Below are 27,398 nucleotides of genomic sequence, written 5' to 3'. Positions count from 1 at the left end.
GGCGAGTCCATCACATCAGACAAGGCTTCAGGCTGACTGGGAGCAGAATCTGTCCTCTGTTGTTGAGATGAAGATTCAAGAATTGTTGTAGGGGACACAACTGCAGTCTTCCTCCTCTTGTCATATCTTGCACCGACGTGAGAAGGCCTAGTAGACACTGCCATTGTTGAAGTGTTAACAGAAGGAACTATAATCTGATTCAACGTAGTGATGAAACGAATCCGGAGGAATTTGATATCTTGTTGAGGTTCCAATTCCGACTTTAGGTGATTTACTAACCAACCCAGTTGTGTTAGTAGCCTGATCGTGAAGTCTAATTGTAGTCTGAGTAGACTCTTCCGTTGATGCCCTTGTATCCTGTCATCCAGATAAAAAGCACTGCGTAGCCCCCTGAGGTGTAGATAATTGATCCACGTGATCATGTGATCAAGAGCATGGCAGCTGTTGTGATTTTGCTGTGAGATTTTTCTCCTCAGTGCAAGATCCCCAGAGGTAAAATACACATAAAACACAAACCGAATATGGTGGTTGATATTGTTGAATGGAGGGTGAAAATTGGATGTTTCAATCCATGAGGTTAGCGTGGCCATGTCATGCACCCCGGTATAACAATACCATATGGGACGTATTTGTGTTTATCAGTTCAAAATGTGTCTGGGCAGTGTATAACCCCTGACCCCAATACCACAACACTGACTGACCTTGCTGGTAACGCTGTAACGCTGGCCTCAATACAACATCAGATCACTCAACTGAATGACATGTTTGACAAGTTTGCCCAGGACTATAATAAAAAAATCTCCGTCCTCCAAGAGGAAAATATGTTATTGAAAACCAAACTCTCTCAAAGTCGGCAGACTTTTACTCAGACAGTGCGTGGAGCTAGATCCCAACTCTTCCCCTTCACGAAGGCTGCACAAAATGATGGTAAAGTGGCCCACATGAACTATGACAAACTAGTAAAAGATGGTGCTGTCTATATGTTCGACGATGAGATGAACGACATTAGACAAGTAGGACAGAGGCGTGGATTCTCAATGTATCAGGATATGCAGGTATGCATCTTGTAGATCTATGCTGGCTAGATAGTCTGCCGGTCTGATGATGAGTCTTAGTTGAGGAAGACGTACCATCTTGAAATGTTCTGGCTTCCGTAGAAACTGTTTATTGAGACGGAATTTCTCTTTGGGACTAAGAAAATTGGGGAATAAAATTCAGGCATTAGACTCTGTGTACTGCTCCCTTCTGCAACAGTGTTGATATAGCATTGGTCAACTTGTCGAGTTGATTGTTTGTGTAGATGATGGGAGTTGGTAGTTTTGTGAGTGGTGGTGTATCCTCCAGCGGAATCTTGTAGCCATCTCGTAGAATATTCATGACATAATTGTTGTTTAGGATTTCCAAATTTTCCCAGTAGCGTTGAAGACATCCACCCACTTGAGACGGTTGTATGGGAACGGCTGGGGGTGGAAGACTCCAGTCGTTCCAAACCTGATCTTAAGCGTTTGTTTCCTCCAAAGCCCCAAGATGATCTTCCTGACGTCCGAGCGTTTACTTCCTCCATAGGGGCAACGAAATGAAGAAGACGATTTCTCCCCTCTATCGTTGAATTTCTTGTCCCTCACTCTTTGAACCCTGGAAAACTTGGACTTGCTAGTGTATCGTTGATTTGTCTGTTTCAGGACAGAAGTCAAAGTGTCAATGGATTTTATTATCATAACTTCCCTTGAATCTTGAGTAACCAGTCTTGCTACTCATTCAATTCTTCCGTCAAATACCGTAGGTGCAGACCGTAAGGTTTGATACAAAGGCTTTGTGAAGTTCTCACTCCATGACATGACGGACAGGAGCCCCTGACTACGAAGTAGATTAATCCCCGCAGTGATAGAAGCTAGGTGTTTAGACATAAACTGCTGAGCCTTCCTCTGTGTAATGAGTGCCGACAAATTCATCCTCTCTTCCTCATTTACTGGATTGCTAAACTTCATGATGAGCGTTTCATTTATGGTTCTAGATAGAGCTAATCTGAAAAAAAGTTTACCTCGTAGTATTGTCCAGTTGCGCCAGTCTTCCACCTTGTAAAATCTACTGCAAGCTGAGTTGATGACTCAAGATTCGTAGATACGGGAGCTATAGGCAGAAACGTTAATGTATCAATGTTGTCATTCTTCATCCTGTACGTGTTGAGCTCATTGTAACCTTAGATGGGGAAGCCAAGTTTAAACCATCTGTGATCCATGATGTGATTTCAGAATCTGAAGGGGAGGATGACTGCATACGACGTCTTCTGTTAATAGGGGAGTCTAAAGGAGACCTTCTCTGCTGACGAGTTCACTCACCCAACTATAACTACTCGTGTGAGTCCACTCACTCGGCATGGGTACATCCTTCTCTATGCTGGGATCTGATGATCAGGACCTGGATCTCCTGGAGTGCATGCGTGCATGCACCTCCTCTTCATCCTCAGACGTGAGTGCAGGTCTACATGAATGCTCTCGCTGATTCACAGTCATCATCGTTGACAATTGCAGTCGTCTTTCCTCTTCCAATCTTCATTCCATGAGGTTCATCATCTGCGTTGTGAATTGTTGCATGAAGACGCTGCCGTTGAATGCACGCAGTGCGTGCATTGACGACTGTGTTGAAGAGTTGTCTACGATGCCCGTAAATGCAGTCAGAATCTGCAATGTCTGTTGTAGATGAGATGTGTTCTGTTGAAAATACCATCGGTGTCAATCTAGTTGCCGATGTTCGATGAGTGGTATCGCCACCCTCTTCTAAGGGGACTATCTCCTCCCTGAATGACTTCATACAGATGACAACTTCGACTTCTTAATTTTCTTCATCTGAACTGTCTCAACAGACGGTGTCTTCTGAGTCTTGGGAGGGGACTCACCCGACCCTGGACACAACCTTTCACTAGATTTAGACATGACTAATGTGAACCAATGTTGCTTATCTCTAGCACGTCTGTGAACAGACCGTAAATATAATAAGCTTCAGACAATTTAATGCAAAATACACAAATATGAGCAGAACATAAAGGTTTACATGTCAGGCAAAGTATGTGCAGGTCAACCACCGACAGCCGTAATCTGCACTGAAAACACGATTTCCTCAACTGAGACAAAGTCTCAGTTGATGAAATACGTGTCAGAAATAGACACAAAAATCACAAAATTGTATCACAATAACAAACATATACAAGCCAAAAACCATATACAGCACAAATTTAGTTTAAAAATGCCCAAAAGAACAAAAGACTTATTGCCGTGTACCGGACCCCAGGTGCCTCCAGCCATTCTCGTTGGGTGATAGGGAGAGAGTGAAGTATCATGGCGGTCAGCTGACCATGTGGAGGGAAAGGGAGGTAATACATGGGTGAGTGTGATTTTACGTCCGCTTCTTTTATAAGGGAACTTCAAGGGATTTCAGGTGTTCCACTACCTTCCCCAGGAAGAGGAGAGTAAGCAATTAAGCATGAGTCAAGATAAGGAAAAATCTTTGAATTGGATGAGGGAAGGTAATGTGCACATAACCATGGGGTAAGGTAAGTTATAAATTCTGAATTTTTTTATTCTTAAAACAATGAGTGTCCATATCATTTCATATGTCGTTATAAGGGCCTAACCATCATTAAGGATTGTGTACCTGCAACATCTCCTGTGCCTCTTTCCTGCGTGCAGCAATGTGGTCTGACTCCTCCAGCAGAGTTACCTCCTCCTTCTTATACAGCTGGGACACCAGTTCCGACTGCAGGTTGTCCTTCACGTGGTTCACCAGGAAGTGCATGATGGCCTTTGGGATGCTGTCTTGTGTGTTTTTACGCACTATCAGGAAGTACGATTTGATGAGGCGCTCTGTCATGACAACCACAAAAAAAAAAATGTGAAATACATATTGTGAGCACGTGATTCATGTGTGCATTAATATGATTAGCCACTAGCACACCATGCTTCACAAAGGAATTCACATTTTACGTTAGTATATCATCAGTACATCAATGTAACCAGCCAGTACATAATATTATATTCAGCAGGAAGGTCACCCCCTGCCTTTAGCTGCATACATTCACAGACAATGCTAGTGGCCTTGTGTTTAAATTGTGACAGTGAGGAGACAGTCAGAGAATCATCATAATTTTCAACAGGTACAGAAGATAATACGTGGCCATTATGTTACCTATGACTTCACAGTCTCTCTGTTCTCTTGCCGAAAGCTTCATAACAGGTTGCTCAGGCTGCAATCGAAACATACATGTCATAAAGATGTGTCAGTATTTACACATAAGTGACCTTAATATAACTGTCATTGCCGAATTTTGGCCATTAAAAACTTTATCATACTGGGTTCCAAATTTTAACCTCACAATACAAAAGTTCAACCCGTACAAAGGGCTGACACACAGATAATTTTATGTGAACAATATTTGTGGGATCCATCGACTGGGATCAATCGTACAAAGTTTCAGTTCCCTACGCATAAAAGCTTTAGATCAGATGGCCAAATAAATGTAAGTGGTAAATGGACCAATGTTAGGAAAGAAATTTGAAATATCAGATATTGTATTGTATTTTCTTGCAATGCATTATTGTGAACATTTTCTCTTTCTCTCTCTTTCTCCCCTTCCCCAGGCTGTTTTGATAGGGGAGACATGTATACACAAAAAGTACTTGGAAACTTCAATCACAAAAAATTCCATACTCAACTGACGTCACTACAAGTTCCCTGCAGCGATTAACTTCCATATGTTTTGACCTTTTGGTGTATTCTAGAGGATTGTTTTCTTGATGTTGTCAGACTGAGAACTATTCCCTCTAAACGATGATTCAACATGTACATTTCAGTGATTGATATTATGACCAATGATTCATGCCTTCCGAGTAATATGTAAGGCATTCTATCAAATCACAACATGAGCACCTGAGTGACTAAGTCACATCTGATGAGCAGGCTGCTGGCAACATGACAGTGTGTAAAGGATGTTATTTACAAAACATAAATAGGTCTTACACTGTATATGGCTGCCTAAAAGCCAATAATAATAATTATCTAAATGCTGAGGTCGCATTGTTAAAAACAGACTCAGAATTCAATGAGCAGTTTCTACCAACATAAAAGCTGGCTAAAAACAGTTCACATTCACGTGCCTTCTTAACCAGAGGTGATACTGAAAAGGTAGTAACTCAAAGAATATACACGAAATATGCACAAAGAAATATTACAAATAAATAAGACAATCACCTATCAACACAATATCTTGTGTATCTCATCCCAGTCTTTGTATATTGTAGAATATTAGCAACCCCATTGTACACTCGGTGGCTTCTGTCGCTAACCTACTTAATCCACTGTAACAACACCATATCCCAAGGAACAGCCCAGAAATGTATAAAACAATAAACAAGATGTTGACATCCATAACATTATGTCTTATTCCTGAACACCAACTTCTACATGCTTCTCAAGAAAATAATATTACATTATATGTTATATATTATATTACTGGACAAATGGCAGAGGTGTTTTAAGCCATGGACTTAGTCTTACAGCAGCTTAGAAGTATGTGTTATGGTTGGGGTGTAGAAGAATTCCAGTAATATAGAGGATGTTGTCACAGCAGTATCCGAATGTGTGATGATTGGAGTGTGGAGGATGTTGTCACAGCAATATCATGATGGTTGGAGTTTGGAGGATGTTGTCACAGCAATATCATGATGGTTGGAGTTTGGAGGATGTTGTCACAGCAATATCATGATGGTTGGAGTTTGGAGGATGTTGTCACAGCAATATCGTGATGGTTGGAGTGTGGAGGATGTTGTCACAGCAATATCATGATGGTTGGAGTTTGGAGGATCTTGTCACAGCAATATCGTGATGGTTGCAGTATGGAGGATCTTGTCACAGCAATATCATGATGGTTGGAGTGTGGAGGATCTTGTCACAGCAATATCGTGATGGTTGGAGCGTGGAGGATGTTGTCATAGCAATATCGTGATGGTTGGAGTGTGGAGGATGTTGTCATAGCAATATCATGATGGTTGGAGTGTGGAGGATGTTGTCACAGCAATATCGTGATGGTTGGAGTGTGGAGGATGTTGTCATAGCAATATCGTAATGGTTGGAGTGTGGAGGGTGTTGTCACAGCAATCTCATGATGATTGGAGTGTGGAGGATGTTGTCATAGCAATATTGTGATGGTTGGAGTGTGGAGGATGTTGTCACAGCAATATCGTGATGGTTGGAGTATGGAGGATGTTGTCACAGCAATATCGTGATGGTTGGGGTTTGGAGGATGTTGTTACTTCATCAGAATGTTCTCACTCATGCTCACAACATGTTATTGCAACATACACACCACTTCAGGGAGCAGGTTGATGCCCTTCCTGTTGCGGGCTGGTGACTGGACTGCACTGTTGGGGCCACTGCTTGGAAGTGATGATGACCCATGATCCGACAGTTTGTCAGCTGAAAGCTCCAATCTACTGCCCCTGATTAGGTTGGATATCTTCCATGTGCCACCGTTCATATTGTCTTGTAGTGCAACATTCTGCTTGCAAAGAAAATCATAAGCATCATTTTCTTTATATTAAATATTGCAGGTTTTCAGCACAGCCTTTACAGCTCTCATAAAACTATTCCCTCACTTATAGGAAATGATATCATTCTCTGGCCTTTTCACTATCTTAATTACAGTCGTGCCCCGTTTATCCGAACACTTGTGTTTTTATTGAAATTGTCCGGTTAAGCGAATTTTCGGATATCTGAATCACAGGCCATATGTATAAGAAACGTACAAAGAAATGAACACAGTAGGCATCAGACACAATCTTTATTGATTACGGTGCATATAAACAAATATCAATGCATACAATGTCTCATACCTGTTCATGCAGTTATGCTCGCTTGAAGAAATCAGTCATAGAGTTTTGCAATGGCTGTATAGAAAAACGAGAGGACTTTCGTCGGTCAGTTCGTCACTGTCGACATTCACAAGATCATCGGCATAAACAGTCACAGTTGCAACTTGTGCACAGGATCGTAGTACATCACGAAGTTCCAACAAGGCCATGTCTACTTGTGGGTCCTCATTTGATCGGATAATATCCACATGATGAAAGCAGTTAGCAATTGTCTTTTCACTCACAGCTGTCCAGGCTTGCTTGATCATCCGGATTAATTAATTATAGTGACCAACAAATTGACACGCCTCAAAATTAACTCAATGTCACCTTGCTACTCAGAGGTAATTAATCTTCTCACGCTTCAAAGACCACCAACTTCTTTGTTACGGCACGGGAGCCCCACAGTAATCGCATGTGTAAACATACAGGTGCTCCGCCATCCGGATATACGAGACAAAAATGCACATAACTTAGTGTTTTGTCTGTGAAAATGACCGTACGGTTACGGAAACCAGATTTCCGGATATCTGAATAATTTTACAACGTTGTGAATTCATTTTAAGGAATTTTCGTTTGGAAAGCGAGTTTTCCGGATATCTGAGGTTCGGATAAATGGGGCACAGCTGTATCTAAAAAAGTGAACCACTACACACTGCATGCAAATCAGATATTCAAAACATTACAAATAAATGGTCAAACATATGATGAATTAACTCACATGATTATTCAATTCGTCACCTATCTGTACGTTTGCTCACATTAAACCTTGACAGCTCCTCTGACTGAAGAAGTCACTGCCAAATATTATAATTACTCTGTGATTTAGATTTGTTTCAACCCAATGACCTCAGTTGTAGAAAGTATCAATTTTATTATGAACAAGAGAGCTACAAGACGCTGTAGCACCTTTCTCTGGAATATTTACAACAGATAGTGAAGGTCATTCACCTGTGTAATCAAGAATTTGAAATCAGTTTTAGAAATTTCTGCATAAACAAATGACAGAAAGGTTATACAATATTAATTGGTTCTTCAGATGATCTAACATACATTTGCAAAATTCCTCTGCAAATCTAAATGCATGTTATTGTCCAAGTCAATGTCAAGCCAATGCAAATACCATAGCTGTATCCTGGCAGCTGAAAATAGTAAAGTTGGACAAAACCAGTGAATGATATAATGAGCAACATCTCTGTTATCTTTGCGATTGCTGAGATGTGGCAGAAACATAAATTTGATGTCTGGATACTTTCAGAAACATTCTAACCAATTCCAGCACAATCAGTGACGTTTCAGAATGATCACTGTGGATCTAATGACGACATACCAGTGATCACAAAAATATGAATTTTGTAATTCAATTGTCAGTTCAAATATCAGCCTGAAAAATTTCAAAATGCATACAAGTTAAGCGCAAGTGAGTGAGTTATGTTTAATGCCACACTCAGAAATATTCCAGCTATATGGTGTCAGTTTGTAAATAATTGAGGCTGGATCAGACAATCAGAGATCAACAGCATGAGCACTGATCTGCACAACTTGGAACTGATGACAGATGTCAACCAAGGCAGTAAACTTGACAACCTTTTCCTGTTTGTCACCTCTTACAGCAAGCATGGATTACTGACAGGGTCTACAGGTTAAAGTGATGAGACAGGATTTCCAATTAGTTTATGATGACTGTGCAAAATATTGTGTTAGTTATGATGCACCTAATTTTTTGAAGCCACTTTTAATTTTTCTCTGCCTTAAATGACAGAATATGATATTACAGAACTGTGTGTGTACACTGTATGATAAGGAATTTCAAGGACAGGGTTGAAGAGGTGAGGCATGTCTCTGTGGTATCAATGGGGTTAACAACATTTTTCTGAAAGGATTGGTATTAATACAATTTAAATGACTCACTCCTATTAATAACAAAGAAGTTGTATGTCCATAGAACTTTCCTTGTTATCAAAAAAATAATGTTCTGAAAAACTGGAGATACAATGTACTGTATATCATGACATTTTTACGAGCAGAAAGCAACAAATGTATTTTACGCCTTGATATTACTGCGACTTATCTAATTCTCAAAACTTAGATTCAAAACTTAACTGCAACTGTAAGTTCTACCTGAAGAAAATCCAATAACATATTAAAGGTTGCTGGTAATCTTGAGCTCAGTTCAGACAAATACTCCTGTGTGTATGCAGTCAGTGACATTTTCCAAAAAACAACACAACCTGCATAGGCCAAATGTAGGGAAACAAGAAATGAACAAAAATACGAAAAACGATAACAGTTTTCATATAAATACTAATATAAACACTGAAATAAGATTAGTATGAGCCTTGATCATTTTATTTTAGTTATATAAACATACCATCACAACATAAACTTTTAGGACAACAGTGCATACTGAAAATGACCAAACACGATAAATGCAAATGAAATACCAATGTCATGTCCCATAGCACTATGACCAATCATACTTTCTCTTGGAAACACAATACACTGACGCTTCTATCCTGTCCTCATGAAAATAGTTTGTACATTCTGTTTGAGTCAGAAACAGATCAATGAATTGCAAATTTTATCATTGTACTGAATTGCCACAGAAATATAAATCATTCACATGTTTAATATTTACTAATACCCAACAGCTTTCTTCTATTTGAACATTTTCCAGACTCCACTAAAAAAGTTGTTTAAGAAACTATGATCACTAAAACACACAAAAGTTGTCATCTGCTGCTGTGGGATGAAACCGCAGAAACGGAACAGCCACTCTCTCGTCATGCATGGGATACACATGCCTGATGAAATATGAAGTTGAACGCTGACATGAAACAGTTGAGGATGAAAATGTACGATTTTTTCCTTGCTGAAGCCAAAAGGGGCAAATCATTTCATGCCATTAACAAATTCCGTAAGTGGGCATCCAAAGCTTCAGAGGTAACAGCAAGGGTACTGACAAATGTTCTGCAACACAAACATTGTGAGGGTGATGCGAAGGAGGTAGGGGTCGAGTCAAAATCAAACAAATTAAAACATTTGGACAACTTTCAAAAGAACCTTGTAAGGCAGTTGTTACGGTGAATAATTTGCTGTGACAAAAGGTGTAAGAAATCCCTTCAGAACCAGCAAATATGATGCTGAGAAGTCTGAAATTTTCAATAATTTGTATTCAGCAAGCAGGATCAACATACAAAAATTTCACAAGAGACGTTTCATGTACAATACAACTGAGTCAAATCTAAAGTAATGGGTCACATATAATGTCAACTCACTGAAGTCTTGATGTGAAACAGTTATGTATGCAGAATGTAACACAACAAGCGGTCAGGCAGCGGTTATGTAGGTCAAGCATTGACGGAGGCAGGCAGAGTTATGTACTCCAGTTAATCTGTGTATGTTTTCGCTGTTGTCAACACAATATACAAAGTCATTGATTTAAGAACATTTGAGCACATACAACCATAGCCACTAACAGAGAATAGTCTTGTAGTCTCCCGAAAGTATGCATTACGAACCAAAACACACATTCAAAGGGAAGTAACTTTTAAACTGGCTGCCTACCTGAAAGCCTGCTGACACAGTGCGAAATGCACTGAACATTTATGATACAAAATGACCCATAATAACAATCATGCAAAACTCTAAACATTGTGACCCAATAATGATTATTACTTAATTCATTATACAACTTACAGAAAATACAATCTCTTAACACAGTCTTTCAACAAGCGCTATTCAGAAAAATTTGAAAAAGTATTTGAATCAATGACACAACCTCAGAGTATCGTTATAAGAAAATTTCTATGAATGCCCTGATATCGTTTGCTTGAAAAATATTTTTCTCATAGTAATAAAGAAGAATCACAAGGAAGGGTTAGAGCCACTGCACTTCGACGAGACCTGAGTCAATGCTTCGCACACTGCCAGCAGTTACTGGGTACCTGATGGGGATGATAAGTGGTCACGTAGAAAGGAGAGAGACTAATTATTCTCCATGCTGGTTGCTCCAGCAAAGGCTTTCTCCCCGGCTGCAACTTGGTATGCAGGGACAAAGTCCACAGAAAACAGAGACTACCATTCTGAGATGAATGGTGCGGTTGTCCCTCGAATGGGTTAAAAACAAGTTGGTACCAGCTCTACCAGAGAAGTCTTTTATCGTAATCGACAATACCCCATACCACAGTGTGCAGAACCCCGACAGCAAAGCTCTGACATTGAACAGTCGAAAAAGTGACATGATATCATGGCTCGACAAATTTCAGATCGCATGGCCTTCAAAGGCAACAAAGCCTCAGCTATATGAGATCATAAAAACCCACAAAGGTGAACCTTTCTACAAAGTTGACAGTTACATAAAAAGTAAGGGTCACGATATTCTGCGACTTCCACACTTTCACTGTGACTTTAACCCCATTGAAATGATATGGGGTATTGTCAAAGGAGATGTTGCCAGATCAAACACAACTTTTAGATTATGTGACATGTGTTTTGGTTAAGAAATCTCTTAACAAAATCACCACTGAAACTTGGCAACGAGGTACCGTGTCAACGAGGTAGAACTTACAGTTGCAGTCATTGAACAAGGTTACTGGTCTCGGGATGGCTTACAACAGGCAACTGTGGCACCAGTTGTCATCCCTTCAAGTTGTGACTATGACACTATGACAGACGAGGAACCAACAGGTCTCCCGGAATAGATTTTGAGATTTAACCCACCATGCTGTTTCAACCCGCTGCAACAGAAAACAACTTTTACATTTTCAGTGATGATAGTTTCTTAAATAACTTTTTGGTGGAGTCCGGAAAATGTTCAAATATAAGAAAGCTGTTGGGTATTAGTAAATGATAAACATGTGCACTATTTATATTTCTGTGGCAATTCAGTACAATGATAAAATTTGCAATTCATCAGTCTGTTTCAAACTCAAACAGACTGTAGTGGAAAGTGAGTATGAACAGATTTGTTAATAACAAGAACACAAATTCATCAATATTCCCCACAATTCTAAAATACTCATCATGAATATGTTTTGACTATGTCAAATGTATGGATTGATGTACCTGGGTGGTAGAGTTGATTTATGTCATTAGGCTAAAGGAGACGCACAAATTGGATAGAGAGTACTGAATGGTTTAAAAGTTATGATTACACGACACCATGAGTAAGTGAGAAAGTTTGCTGAGAAATTGAAATCCCAAATATGATATATGTTGGGTTTGAGAGTTTTCTTCCAGGAAAGAATACACCACCAGTTTCAGTTACAAAGTCAAACTTGTTACCATGGAAATGAACTTGGAAATGTAAGAATTATTTTATTCAGGAATCTGAAACTACCGAAAATCACCAGTTCACAACCAGACCTATCTAGATGCTTTGGTGAAGAAATGATAACCAGTTGTGCTACAGAAATGAGCACCAAGACCAATTTCAGTTAAAGTTGCACTTGCTGCCATGGAAACTTTTAAAATATCTTACTCAGGAATCAGTTCACCACCAGACTGCAATGACAATCTTTACATGCATGTTAACATGCTGAAATCTTCACTGTATTGCCATCACCTTGAAAATTAAGTGCAGGTCACCAAAATTGACAGGGATCTTTCTTATATTGTGATGAACCTAGTTACCTAATATGAAAAGAATCTAGTCAATGGTTCTTGAGCTATTCCAATTCATACATACATCTGTACATTTGTACATACAAATGGATGCAGCCAAATACTACATACCCCACTTTACGCTGAACGTGCTGCAGGGAATAATTAAGCAGATCTACCATCTTAAACAAACCATACACATCACATATTGCTGAAACATATCATTATCATATGCATTATTTTATTTCAATTAATGTAAGAAAAACCCTACCTTGTCCTTTTCCTCTGCATGTCATAATCATTGCATGATAACATAATCCTGCCATGTGCCGAAGATCACAATACTATCAATGACATGTATTATTTTGGTTTTTGACCAAATATAATCTTGTCTTGTCCTGACTATATATATTATTTCATTTCAGTTAATGTCAGAGAAGTCCTACCTTATCTTTCTCTTCTGTGTGTTTGGCCACCATGTCTTTAGTAAGAGCCCGGGTTGGGTGGTTGGAGGATTCGGATGTGTCGTACACTGACCTGTGCACTAAGTGGGCCTCAGAAAAGTCAGGATGTTTTGTGTTGACATAGGCCAGTTCTATTGCCACTAAATTCTCAACCATTGCATTTGTTGGAGGAAGTCGTCTTCTTAATAAGTTCGTTACAACATCAATGATTCTTTCATGAAGTTTTGGAAACCGCAACATTTCTTGCTGTGAAGAGAATGTTCTCATTTAAAACACAATAAAAAGAAAAAACACATCTTGGATATGTAGCCAATAGTTATATCAACAAAGACAGACTCTAAACATAAATAAAATCCCAAACTTTCACCATACATGGCGCCACACAGATTAATCAAGGTGGTTGATTAGGTGTTCTCCAAAGTGTTGAAAACAAATAACTGGAGTTAGGGGTATGGCTTTTCAACTGGAATTCTTGTTCTGTTTCACAAAAGACACAATTAAATACTAACAATCTGAAAAAACATTTGTAAGGAGAGAACCACACGTACCAAAATTCAGTTCCTTCAGTCTGGTATTTGAAGACATTAAAAGAAATGCACAAAACAACAAAAGGACAAAGATAATTGTTCACTTACACTGATATAGCAACCATGCTGGAGTTACCCAAACCTCTTCCACAAATGGAAATGTATTCACTCAGGTGAATAAGTATGTGAAGCTTACTTTCAGTGGTTCAGTGTGTTTTGAAAGAATTTAGGAGCATGAAGGCAAACGGTAGAGATTTAAATCTCATAATATCACTTATCAGTATATATATAGAGTTGGGCTCATCTACTAATGAACCATATACCTAATTCAACTGCACTTAAAAAAGTACAGAAAGAAGAGGTATAACTAACAAACAAGCCAAAAATGAAAGTCAATGTTACAGAACAATGTAATGTCCACTATGCAACCTGAGTGCCACAATGCTGGATCATTCTCTGCATCTCCTCATGTACCAACTCCACACATCTCAGACTTGGTTCCTCCAGCCGACGAATTTGTCGCTTCACCAGTAGCTCAAAGGAGATCTCTGGGACAAACAATGCTGGACGAGGACCCTGCAAGAGTCATGGTAAGCATGTGTAAGCAATTTATATCTATAACATGAAATTCATTTATTGATTCTACTGCAGCAAAGGTTTAACCAAGAGTCATCAGAAGGTAACAAAGCCTCCTTCTACACAAATTTGAAAGAACAAATCATCTGATTAAGTTACTTAAAGTCGAACTTGATTTTTTAGACTATGTCCAAATCAGAAATTACGAAAAATACACAAGTAGCAAAAGGCACCACTTCAAGATATGTTTGATATGTCTGCCAAGTCTTCTCGAAAGGCCACTGAATGTTTTTCAAGTTGTTCTCCAAAGATCACCTTTCCCTTTTGAGACTAAGTCCAAATTGTTTCCATGGAACCAAGAAAAACAACAACAGCCCAAAAACTGCAAATATCTAACCTTAATCCTAACCCAAACACCTAACATAACCCTACCCCTAACCTAAAGCTGACCCTAACTTCCGCAGACCCGTAAAGTACAGTCTATCCCCCAAAACCACCACCTTAGGTTCTTTGCAATATATAGACCAACATGTGTTTGGTTATGCTTTGGAAATGTTAAGACTATGGAAGGATGGACAAAGGACAAATCATCTGACAGTTACTTGATGTTTTTTTTTAGACTAAGTTTGAATTGTTTAGATGGAATTCATGAAAAATGTAAATGTGATATATCTGTAAAAAGCAAAAGGCACCACTTCAAGATCTGTCTCATATATCTGCCAAGATCTGTTGAAAGATATCAAATGGTTTTCGAGTTGTGCTGCGGAAACAAAGAGCACCCCTCCATTTTGAGACTAAGTACGAATTGTTACGAAATGATAAATCACCAAAATCTGTAAATAGCTAAAGGCACGACTTTGTGGTCTCCCACACAGATGTGCCAAGTTTTGCAGAACGATATTAAGAAGTTTTTGAGTTGTGCTCCAGACACGAAGCACATCCTCCATCTTGCGACAAAGTCTGAATCGTTTCCATGGAAACCAAGAAAATGATAAATCACAAACACCTGTCAATAGCAAAAGGCACCACTTTAGGCTCTGATTGATATATCTAATATGTTTTGCTGAAAAATGCTTAACGGTTTTTAAGTTATGCTCTGGAAACAAAATGATTATGGACGGACAGATGAGGCGTTGACTTTATCATCCAAAACTGCTTGTGTGAGATCAGACGATATCTCCCAGGAGATATTGTTTTGACAAAAGATTTTGCACAATAAACAGAATCTCACCCCTTCAATTCCTATATTCAGTAATAAGGCCGTTGGCCCACGTACAGAATAATATACACAAAATGATGCTTAGAGTTGCATGCTTGCTATTATGTCACAAATCTATTTCGAATGTTTAAGGCTTCTTTCACAAAATTTGAAATGGACATCAAAACAGACTGATTTTTACTTTGGAGATTATAGATCATGATGTCTTTATTTATGTACAAAGGGATATTATCAAAGTGTTTAGCTCTTATGTCATTATACAATGGACATTTATAAAGGAAGTGAAATTCATCTTCTATATAATCTGAATGACATACATGACAAAAGCGAAACTGACACAGAATACCATCATATCGACCAATATTCTTATAGTTAGGTAATTCACCTAGTCTCAGCAACGTAATCCTGCGCCTTGCTTCTTTTGATTTTATGTTTACAAGGTAACTTTCTAAGCAGAAAACAGTTTTAAGCTTAGGGTATAAATGTAATGTTGAATATACATGTATATCAGCCATAATTGATTGAGCATGACAGTTTCTTATCGTTTCCTTAAAATTGTATAAAAACACATCTTTAAATCCAACTCCTTGATTCTCCCACACAAAACCGAATCCATAAGAAAACAAAATATTCCTAACATGATAAACCCAGGTTTTTCGACCAACTTTATCTAAATTATACATCATGAGATAGCACTGCTTAGGATATCTATCCACTGGCATTTCAAGCAATCTTATCCAATATTTTATAACAATAAACAAAGAATCAACATATATATAATTTCTACCACAGTCTGGTAAAACAGTAACATTACTACCTTTATGAATCAGGCCCAAAACAAACTTGCAAAACCTAGTATGGAATTGCTCAACTGATCACCATTTTTGATACCCCCAAATTTCAGAAGCATATAATATGATTGGTTTAATCTGCACATCAAACATTTTGAACATAGCTACTGGAGAGATATTCTTAAGTTTAAAAGAAGTTTAACTGAACATAAGGCATTGTTTGCTTTATTGATCGAATTTTGGACAGCCTTTGACCATGAAGGCCTATTGGAAAATAATAAACCGAAGTAATTATAATAGGTTGAAATCTTCAACCTTTGACCCTTAAACAACCAAGCTTTGTTTTTCAGAAGTTTACCACCATTTCTGAAAACTATAACTTCTGTCTTGTCAAAATTAACAGTCAGTCCCCATCTATGACAAAAGTTCACCAACAAATTAACCTTCCTCTGCCAAACAATAACACTTTCTGAAAATAGACAAAAATCATCTGCATATAACAATAAATATAGCTCCAGAAACTCTGGACCCAGAAAGATAACCCTCTCTAAGCTCTCCATTTCACCATGAAGCTGATTTACAAATATTGAGAACAACTATGGACTTAAAATACAACCCTGTCTAACCCCACTAAATGAATCAAAATAATCAGCAACAGATGTCCTTGGCTTAGAATAACTATCCCTTATAATATTAAACATGCGATCGTGAATATTGTGAGATAATAGAACATAATAAAAACATATTTTTGTTGACAGAATCAAAAGCCTTACAGAAATACATATAAACAATAAAAGCGACCTCTAAACTTTGACAAATACTTTTGAATAATACTTTGCAAAGTGAACATGTTATCCATGGTTGAATACCCTTTCCGAAATCCATCCTGACCTCAGGGTACAAATTCATAAAATCAACAAAATCTTGCAAATGAAGAATTAAGAATTGAAGTAAACAGTTTCCTACAAACATCCATCAGTGATAAACCACGAGAATTAATTACATCATGTTTGCTACCCTTATTGCGTAATGAAAAATCATACTTTTAGACCACTGCGCTGGAAAATTGCCAGATTTGAAAATGTTATTGAATAGAACCAGCAAATATGAAGAGAGTAAATTGTAATTATGTTTAAACACTTCCGGTGGAACACCATCAGGACCTGAAGTTTTCCTCAGCTTAAGATCATTTACAGCTTGATCAAGTTCCCCTTGGAACTGATATCAATTATATCAACACTTGTTGATAAATGTAAAAATATCCTTGGCAAGCCTAAGAATGATTTTGGATGATAAACAGAATCTCACCCTTGAGTCTCCTGATATCAATTATATCAACACTCATTGCTGGGGGGAATAAAAGTATGATGGACATCTCAATGTGGTAGCCTAGATTCAAAGAAGGCTAAATCCAAAATAGCCACCAAAAACACACATAATTTCAAAAAAATATTAATTCCAAGCTTCTATCATGAGTAAAGTTCAGCAAATAGGTTGGAAAGGAAATAAGGTAAAAATGGTGCTGACATGATGTAAAAGATTTATTTAATATGAAGTTGTGTTATTTGATACCTTTAAATGATTTTGTACGAGTCAAAATTGTAAGTTCAAAGAACCTTTTAAAAAACTCTTTTCATTCATTCGGAAGACAGCTTTGTAGCTTTTATGAATATGTTCGCACATTTTCCACAGATCACCATCATTTATGCAAGAGGTACCTTCCACCATCAACTATGCATTAGTACGTCCAAGAGGTACCTTGGAGCGAAAAAGGACTGGAGTCTATACCAGCAGGTGTAACAGTCCAGATTAGCCCTTGTCCCTGAACACTTATGCTTTTCATGCTTTTCCCTCAGTATATTTTATTTTAATGTCTGAAGACAGTGACTACAGTATAATGATTATTTGTTCTTATTGACTGTGGTGTTCTTGCTTGAAGTAATAAAAGTCTGTCTAATAACATTTCTGATGTAATGGGGTATGATCTGATGACCTGGTAAAAGTGGATGGTTGTTGGGTTATGAATGAACCTAGGCTAATTTAAACCTGGAGCATAAATTGGTCTAGGCCATAATATTCCCTTGTATAACTAGACTAGGCTGCTTAAACCCAGGTATACTTAGGTCTATTCTGGGGGTTATAATCTGTCCTGTGAGGCATGAATTGGTCCGGGGTCAAGAGACACATCCCTCTAATTAGGATTGTAATGGGAGACAGTCCATAGCAGCAATTCCTCCACATAAAGCGTTGACACTCTCCCACTACAACCAGTGACAGATTCTCTGCCAAAAGGTGAAACGTTTTGTTGTAATAGTCACTACAGGAACATCACGATTCCACAAGAAGGTTTCTCAACCTCTCTCTCTGGAATAGACCAATATACAGCCTAAGACGAATTCCAGCCAACAAACCTGTTCTTCTCCTGTTTGATGAATCCAATGAAATTATTTATATCATTGAATTTTCTGTCCCTTTTGACACAATGTGATTCGCAAGATTCAGGAAAAGAATGATAAATATGCGGACCTCGCCTTTGAAATGTCTCGCTTGCATCCCAAGTACACTGTTGTCAGACTCCCCATTGTTCTCGGTGCCCTTGGTTTGGTACCTCCTGATCTCTTAGCGCAGATCAGGTTCTTGGTGGGTTCGACTAGGCAGCATTTCCTGGGAGAAGTCCCATTCGCTGTCTGGACTGCATGTTGAAGGGGCAAGGGCCCGGAGCTGATGATGAGCTTTACTAGCCTGACTGTGCCAGGATCACTCAAGCCCTCTCTGCTGCATCCTATCATAATCTGCAAATAATAATAATAATGTACGCCTCTCCGCGGTAGGGCTAGAAGAGGGAATATCATATTCCCTGAACCAAACGTACATCACCCAGTTAGGGCTGCTCCCCCCATTGGTTTTCTTACTAGGTAACAGACAACCAAGAGGAAAGTCTAAATTCACTTCCGCAGCCCAGTCAGCCTTCATCCAGTAGTCAAACAAACCACACTGGAGATGGGACTTGCCCCAGGGGAAGGCACAGATTCTGACCAAGAATATCTTGGTCAAAACATCTCAAATCCACACTACTAGAGTGTGCGAAAGCGACAGGATGGTCTGATCAATGGCAAGTCGCTTAAGCTACATTGGGACAATGCCATGCCCATGTATGCTTACCTGACGGAGCAAAATCTCCGAGATCAACTTCGACGGCTTAAACATCTTATGCCCCATGACCCTGTTCAACCCACAACTGGTGCCCATCAGGAACCTTTGCATGGGCAGGATGCTGAAGTGGCAGCAGATCCAACACTTCTTATCGACGTCTGCGTGAACCTCTTTCCTCTTCCCGAAACAAACTCTTCTGGCGTAGAGCCAATTGGCCCCAAAATTTTGGACCCTCACTCTTCCTCTTCCTCAGTTGTTGACCTTTCAGAAAACCCTGTGTATATTTTGTTCCATTCTATTTGTGATGAAATACCTGTTATACCTTTGGAAAAACGGAGGCCAATCAAACAAACCTGTCAATCTTTTCCCAAAACTGAAATTGATTTATGACATTATTTCTTTAAAACTTTCTGCGGACTGTTCTTTACATGAAGTAAATTCTTGTGTTTATGATGACGCTTGAACCTTGGAGAAACTTCACACGGTTTCCAAAGAAAAGTCTTCTAGTACTAACAACAATAAACCAAGGAAAAACCAGTTTTAAGTTAAATCAAGAGAAATTAGAAAATATATTTCCTGGATAGAGCTGTGCCTGAAATTAAGATCATCAGGGAATCCCATGTCTAAACGACAAAAAGCATCTTGGAGAAAATTAAAATTACAGTACAAGACAACAAAAGAAAAGGTACTTCTCCAAATTGTCGATTACTTAAGGCAGAAATGAAAATTTGGACTGAAAGAAAGAAAAAATGGGAAAAGAGAAACAAATTCATCAAACAAAATAAACTATTTAGAAATAATGAAAAGCAATTCTACAGGCAACTCAAGACAAGTGGTGTTGATGAGCATGATAAACGGCTTCCCATGGCTGCCAATGAAAGGTTCTGGAAACAGTTGTGGTCTATACCCGGCGACTGTAACCTGGAGGCACCATGGGTCAGTGATTATGACCATGCACTGCATGAGAAATTAACCAGGTCGTTTGTCTGTTACATCTCACCAGACTGCCTGTAGACTGTTATAAAGAAGTCCAAATCTAATACAACTCCAGGAACTGATGGCATTCGAAACCGGTATTGGAAACTGTTTCCCTGTGTCCAAGCACCACTTCTTCACTGTTTCAATTCTCTTGTGGACATAGGTCATGTTCCTCCATGGTTCTGCAAAGTTCGCACAATACTCCTTCCCAAAAAAGGAGACTTGACTGATCCCAAAAATACTCAATATAAACTATTCACAGGGTGTTTGACAAACCTCGTGTCACCTTACTGCTCTTCTAATGAGATAATTTACAGAGAGTAGAAGGGAGCGGGAAAGGGATGTTGGGGGTGCTAGGATCAACTTCTTGTACAGAAAATGATTTTGGAAGAGGCTAAAACGTACCACCACAACCTCTCCATGTGCTGGACTGACTACAAAAAGGCATATGACTCTGTCCCACATGAATGGATTCTGAAGTCTCTTTACTCAAGTCTTTAATGAGTTGCTGGTCGACTCAACTTGAGATGTACTCGCAAGGGCAGGTGCAGACTTCAGAATCTATTCCAATCAGAAGGGGAATATTTCAGGGGGACTCCTTCAGTCCTTTGCTTTTTTTTGTCTGTCTTAAAATCCTTTGAGTTTTCTGCTCAATAAAGAGGGATACCATCCCGGGCCTCCTCAGCACAGATCCCCAACACCTTTTACTCATCTCCTCTACATGGATGACATCGAGCTCCTTGCCAAAGGAGATACCAATTTGAAACAAAAGGTTCTCCGTGTCGAGTCCTTCTCTAATGATATTGGCATGACTTTTGGGCTCGACAAATGTAATACTCTTCATATGAAACATGGCAAGGTAACTAATGACGGATCGGTCAAGTTACAAGGGGGAGGAGTTATTGAACATCTTGTGGTCTTGTGGAAGATCAGGCCTACACCTATCTTGGAATGCAAGTTCGAGACAAGCTCCAGAATGCCCAGATTCAAGATAAACTTCGGGCCCAGTATAAATCTTGTTTAAAGAAAATCTGGAGCTCAGAGCTAAATGCTTGAAACAAGATCAAAGCCACCAATACCTTTGCTTTGCCAGTCCTCTCCTATTCCTTTGGAGTAGTTGATTGGACAAAACAAGACATCGAGAGTCTTGACCGCCTGACCAGAAGGATCATGTCTTATAACAGAGCACACCACCCTCGTTCCTCACTTAATCGTTTATACATGCCAATCAATTCTGGAGGTCGGGGTTTGATTAATGTGGAAGCTCTTCATGATAGAATTCTATTGTGCACTTTTGCACATATTTATTTATCGGATGATCCTCTGGTGATGCACGTCAAGACTCATGATGAAAGCAAGGAATTCCACAGCTATTTTAAGCGTGCCAAGGTTGTTGGACACAATTTGAAATATGAGGTTGATTTTGTTGATGGCGATGTACTGCTGGATGGTACAGCGATGCGATTAAACCAGGTGAAGTCCTTCACCAAGTCTGCCATGAGTTCGTCCTTTGTGGAGAAGATATCTGAGAAGCCATTGCATGATGTGTAGATGTAGTGTGTGGAACAGCACAGCAATCCAACTGACTCCTTCATCTGGATAAAGTCGGCTGGTCTCAAATGTGAAACTGAGGGCTTCCTTTTTGCTGCTCAGGACCAGTCACTTCCCACTTGTAATCGCCAGAATGTGATTCTTAATCAAAATGTGAACATGAAATGTCCTGGAAAATGATGCTTTCAAACTTCTCTGGAATAGGCCAATATACAGCCAGTCTCCCCATTGTTCTCGTTGCCCTTGGTTTGGTACCTCCTGATCTCTTAGCGCAGATCAGGTTCTTGGTGGGTTCGACTAGGCAGCATTTCCTGGGAGAAGTCCCATTCGCTGTCTGGACTGCATGTTGAAGGGGCAAGGGCCCGGAGCTGATGATGAGCTTTACTAGCCTGACTGTGCCAGGATCACTCAAGCCCTCTCTGCTGCATCCTATCATAATCTGCAAATAATAATAATAATGTACGCCTCTCCACGGTAGGGCTAGAAGAGGGAATATCATATTCCCTGAACCAAACGTACATCACCCAGTTAGGGCTGCTCCCCCCATTGGTTTTCTTACTAGGTAACAGACAACCAAGAGGAAAGTCTAAATTCACTTCCGCAGCCCAGTCAGCCTTCATCCAGTAGTCAAACAAACCACACTGGAGATGGGACTTGCCCCAGGGGAAGGCACAGATTCTGACCAAGAATATCTTGGTCAAAACATCTCAAATCCACACTACTAGAGTGTGCGAAAGCGACAGGATGGTCTGATCAATGGCAAGTCGCTTAAGCTACATTGGGACAATGCCATGCCCATGTATGCTTACCTGACGGAGCAAAATCTCCGAGATCAACTTCGACGGCTTAAACATCTTATGCCCCATGACCCTGTTCAACCCACAACTGGTGCCCATCAGGAACCTTTGCATGGGCAGGATGCTGAAGTGGCAGCAGATCCAACACTTCTTATCGACGTCTGCGTGAACCTCTTTCCTCTTCCCGAAACAAACTCTTCTGGCGTAGAGCCAATTGGCCCCAAAATTTTGGACCCTCACTCTTCCTCTTCCTCAGTTGTTGACCTTTCAGAAAACCCTGTGTATATTTTGTTCCATTCTATTTGTGATGAAATACCTGTTATACCTTTGGAAAAACGGAGGCCAATCAAACAAACCTGTCAATCTTTTCCCAAAACTGAAATTGATTTATGACATTATTTCTTTAAAACTTTCTGCGGACTGTTCTTTACATGAAGTAAATTCTTGTGTTTATGATGACGCTTGAACCTTGGAGAAACTTCACACGGTTTCCAAAGAAAAGTCTTCTAGTACTAACAACAATAAACCAAGGAAAAACCAGTTTTAAGTTAAATCAAGAGAAATTAGAAAATATATTTCCTGGATAGAGCTGTGCCTGAAATTAAGATCATCAGGGAATCCCATGTCTAAACGACAAAAAGCATCTTGGAGAAAATTAAAATTACAGTACAAGACAACAAAAGAAAAGGTACTTCTCCAAATTGTCGATTACTTAAGGCAGAAATGAAAATTTGGACTGAAAGAAAGAAAAAATGGGAAAAGAGAAACAAATTCATCAAACAAAATAAACTATTTAGAAATAATGAAAAGCAATTCTACAGGCAACTCAAGACAAGTGGTGTTGATGAGCATGATAAACGGCTTCCCATGGCTGCCAATGAAAGGTTCTGGAAACAGTTGTGGTCTATACCCGGCGACTGTAACCTGGAGGCACCATGGGTCAGTGATTATGACCATGCACTGCATGAGAAATTAACCAGGTCGTTTGTCTGTTACATCTCACCAGACTGCCTGTAGACTGTTATAAAGAAGTCCAAATCTAATACAACTCCAGGAACTGATGGCATTCGAAACCGGTATTGGAAACTGTTTCCCTGTGTCCAAGCACCACTTCTTCACTGTTTCAATTCTCTTGTGGACATAGGTCATGTTCCTCCATGGTTCTGCAAAGTTCGCACAATACTCCTTCCCAAAAAAGGAGACTTGACTGATCCCAAAAATACTCAATATAAACTATTCACAGGGTGTTTGACAAACCTCGTGTCACCTTACTGCTCTTCTAATGAGATAATTTACAGAGAGTAGAAGGGAGCGGGAAAGGGATGTTGGGGGTGCTAGGATCAACTTCTTGTACAGAAAATGATTTTGGAAGAGGCTAAAACGTACCACCACAACCTCTCCATGTGCTGGACTGACTACAAAAAGGCATATGACTCTGTCCCACATGAATGGATTCTGAAGTCTCTTTACTCAAGTCTTTAATGAGTTGCTGGTCGACTCAACTTGAGATGTACTCGCAAGGGCAGGTGCAGACTTCAGAATCTATTCCAATCAGAAGGGGAATATTTCAGGGGGACTCCTTCAGTCCTTTGCTTTTTTTTGTCTGTCTTAAAATCCTTTGAGTTTTCTGCTCAATAAAGAGGGATACCATCCCGGGCCTCCTCAGCACAGATCCCCAACACCTTTTACTCATCTCCTCTACATGGATGACATCGAGCTCCTTGCCATAGGAGATACCAATTTGAAACAAAAGGTTCTCCGTGTCGAGTCCTTCTCTAATGATATTGGCATGACTTTTGGGCTCGACAAATGTAATACTCTTCATATGAAACATGGCAAGGTAACTAATGACGGATCGGTCAAGTTACAAGGGGGAGGAGTTATTGAACATCTTGTGGTCTTGTGGAAGATCAGGCCTACACCTATCTTGGAATGCAAGTTCGAGACAAGCTCCAGAATGCCCAGATTCAAGATAAACTTCGGGCCCAGTATAAATCTTGTTTAAAGAAAATCTGGAGCTCAGAGCTAAATGCTTGAAACAAGATCAAAGCCACCAATACCTTTGCTTTGCCAGTCCTCTCCTATTCCTTTGGAGTAGTTGATTGGACAAAACAAGACATCGAGAGTCTTGACCGCCTGACCAGAAGGATCATGTCTTATAACAGAGCACACCACCCTCGTTCCTCACTTAATCGTTTATACATGCCAATCAATTCTGGAGGTCGGGGTTTGATTAATGTGGAAGCTCTTCATGATAGAATTCTATTGTGCACTTTTGCACATATTTATTTATCGGATGATCCTCTGGTGATGCACGTCAAGACTCATGATGAAAGCAAGGAATTCCACAGCTATTTTAAGCGTGCCAAGGTTGTTGGACACAATTTGAAATATGAGGTTGATTTTGTTGATGGCGATGTACTGCTGGATGGTACAGCGATGCGATTAAACCAGGTGAAGTCCTTCACCAAGTCTGCCATGAGTTCGTCCTTTGTGGAGAAGATATCTGAGAAGCCATTGCATGATGTGTAGATGTAGTGTGTGGAACAGCACAGCAATCCAACTGACTCCTTCATCTGGATAAAGTCGGCTGGTCTCAAATGTGAAACTGAGGGCTTCCTTTTTGCTGCTCAGGACCAGTCACTTCCCACTTGTAATCGCCAGAATGTGATTCTTAATCAAAATGTGAACATGAAATGTCCTGGAAAATGATGCTTTCAAACTTCTCTGGAATAGGCCAATATACAGCCAGTCTCCCCATTGTTCTCGTTGCCCTTGGTTTGGTACCTCCTGATCTCTTGGCGCAGATCAGGAGAGTGCCCAGATTCTCCACCGGGAGCACAGCCCTTCTGATAATCTGGGTGATGCAGAAGGCTGCAGTGTTGGGGAGCCTCCATATTCTCCGCAAAGTTCTTGGTGGGTTCGACTCGGCAGGGTTTCCTGGGAGAAGTCCTATTCGCTGTCTGGGCTACGTGTAGAGGGGGCGAGGGCCCTGAGGTGATGATGAGCCTTACTGGCTTGACTGTGCCAGGATCACCCAAACCCTCTCTGCTGCATTTCAGTTCTAATCTATAAAACATAACAATAATAATGTCCATTTGTATGTATCTTACAATTCCGTTTTCTGTTTAATTCCAGTTTACCAAAAAGGGAAATGCAACATGTTGCCTGAAAAAAGAGAAGTTGTAATTTCTTTACTGACGAAGGGAATGTGATCCCGTCAATGGTTCAGGCCAATTCTATAATTTATCATATCAAAGTCGAAGTGCTACAAACGTTATGTACTGGAACACAAGGTTTATATATTTGAAAGATGATCCCAGCTCTGTGTGGGACTAACTTCAACCAACACTCCAATGACAGAAAAGACTGTCACACTGCTATATGTAGAATATGATGAATCCATGAAAGTAATAGTGTCATGGTATAGCTAAATTTGCATTAAAAATGGCGGCTGTTGATTCGAGTGATTAGTGCACTCAGCAAATTGTGTTTCGACCGCAGTATTTATTGCTCGTGCCCACCTTTATGTTATGTCATTTGTAGCCCACTTTTTGTTAGTGTTAAGTAAGTTTTGGGGTACACTGAGAGTTTAGCTTTTTCTCAGTCCGTTACTATGAAAGTAGTGGAAAATAACTACTTTGTAATTAATTATCACTTTTGCACTTAGGAGTTAGTGGCATCGTATCACAAAGTTAGATAGGTTAGTTCAGATCTTTCAATACATATATGATGAAAGATGCTATCCTTAGTGCCTACATGTATGAGCAGGGAATTAGGGTATCTTAGAAACACAGATTTACTAACAAAGTGAATCTTGACTGGCGATGATAGGTTGTTTTCTATGACGTCCACTTCGTCCATACTTAAGTGAAAGGACCAAAATAGTACGGGGTCAGTAGGTCATAAGCATGTAAACAACACCCACATCGGTCAGGTGCACATGCCAGTCAAATTGGATACCTAGTGGAGTATACATTGGACACTTGGCGAAATTTACACTCGGAAAATTGAACAGTCTTAAAACTTAGTGAGTACCTTCTCTAGTGTTGCTAAGTCGGGGGAAGTGCGACTGCCAAGTGTCAATCTGAGCATATTGGTTTTATATTACTGACCTTTTAGCCTTTGAAACCTTAGAGTTGGCCTGCATAATAATTAGTATACTGCCTAGTGCCAATCAGAGCATACTGTAGTTTTCAATCACTGACCTTTACATTTGAACACATAGAATGTGCCTGCATAATAGTTAGGCTATCCTTATACAGTAATAGCCTGATAGTTGCCTCGTTAAAAAGCATCTATTTATGACTGGTCGAATAATTTGGAAGTTTCCACAGTCTGCCAGTGAGTTAACAATACTTGCTGCATAGTATTGTTTTCACCCATGATAGTGAGTAGCTACCTCATTGTTGTAGGTAGGGCAGGGTGAAGTATCTCTTATGGTTGCCTCTAGGCAGGTTCATGGTTCTGACTCTGTTATATGACTACCTGCTAACCATTAGAAAATTGTAGAATGTATCTGCATAATATTCCTCCGTGACAAAATGATGTCTAACCACATGTAGTGTTGTGCTGGTTCTAATACAATTTTTGAAGTACATCAACCTTGCTGTGTGTTGTGTTCTCGTTTATGCTATCTACAGGAGTATAGGTCTGCCAGACTGATCATTGAATGACTATTAGTGCATTCCACCGTAACAATAGTAACAGTAGAAGCATGTTGTCCTTGGATAGACAACTCACAAATATAACACAGGAGTTACACATAGACTGCAACAGTCGAAATGAATCTTTGAATTCCCACATGACCTATCGTTCACTTTTCATTCCTTACAA

The 27,398-nt window shown here is 39.6% G+C and overlaps 1 protein-coding gene across 1 annotated transcript in view; it reads right to left on the bottom strand.

Annotated features, from left to right (window-relative positions):
* LOC137295549 (dynamin-1-like protein) overlaps positions 1-27,398 on the bottom strand; it is a 77,903-nt gene that overhangs the window by 5,024 nt on the left and 45,481 nt on the right. Inside the window, exons 10-14 of the mRNA XM_067826937.1 lie at positions 13,927-14,073; positions 12,953-13,216; positions 6,359-6,550; positions 4,183-4,240; positions 3,652-3,860 (exon numbers count right to left, since the gene is read on the bottom strand). Coding sequence (XP_067683038.1) covers positions 3,652-3,860; positions 4,183-4,240; positions 6,359-6,550; positions 12,953-13,216; positions 13,927-14,073 — 870 coding nt within the window. The remainder of the gene's footprint in view (positions 1-3,651; positions 3,861-4,182; positions 4,241-6,358; positions 6,551-12,952; positions 13,217-13,926; positions 14,074-27,398) is intronic.

Source organism: Haliotis asinina, chromosome 9 (genome assembly GCF_037392515.1).
Source record: "Haliotis asinina isolate JCU_RB_2024 chromosome 9, JCU_Hal_asi_v2, whole genome shotgun sequence".
Lineage (NCBI taxonomy): Eukaryota > Metazoa > Mollusca > Gastropoda > Lepetellida > Haliotidae > Haliotis > Haliotis asinina.
The sequence above is the reverse complement of the archived record's forward strand: the minus strand, read 5'-3'. Positions and strand labels throughout refer to the sequence as shown.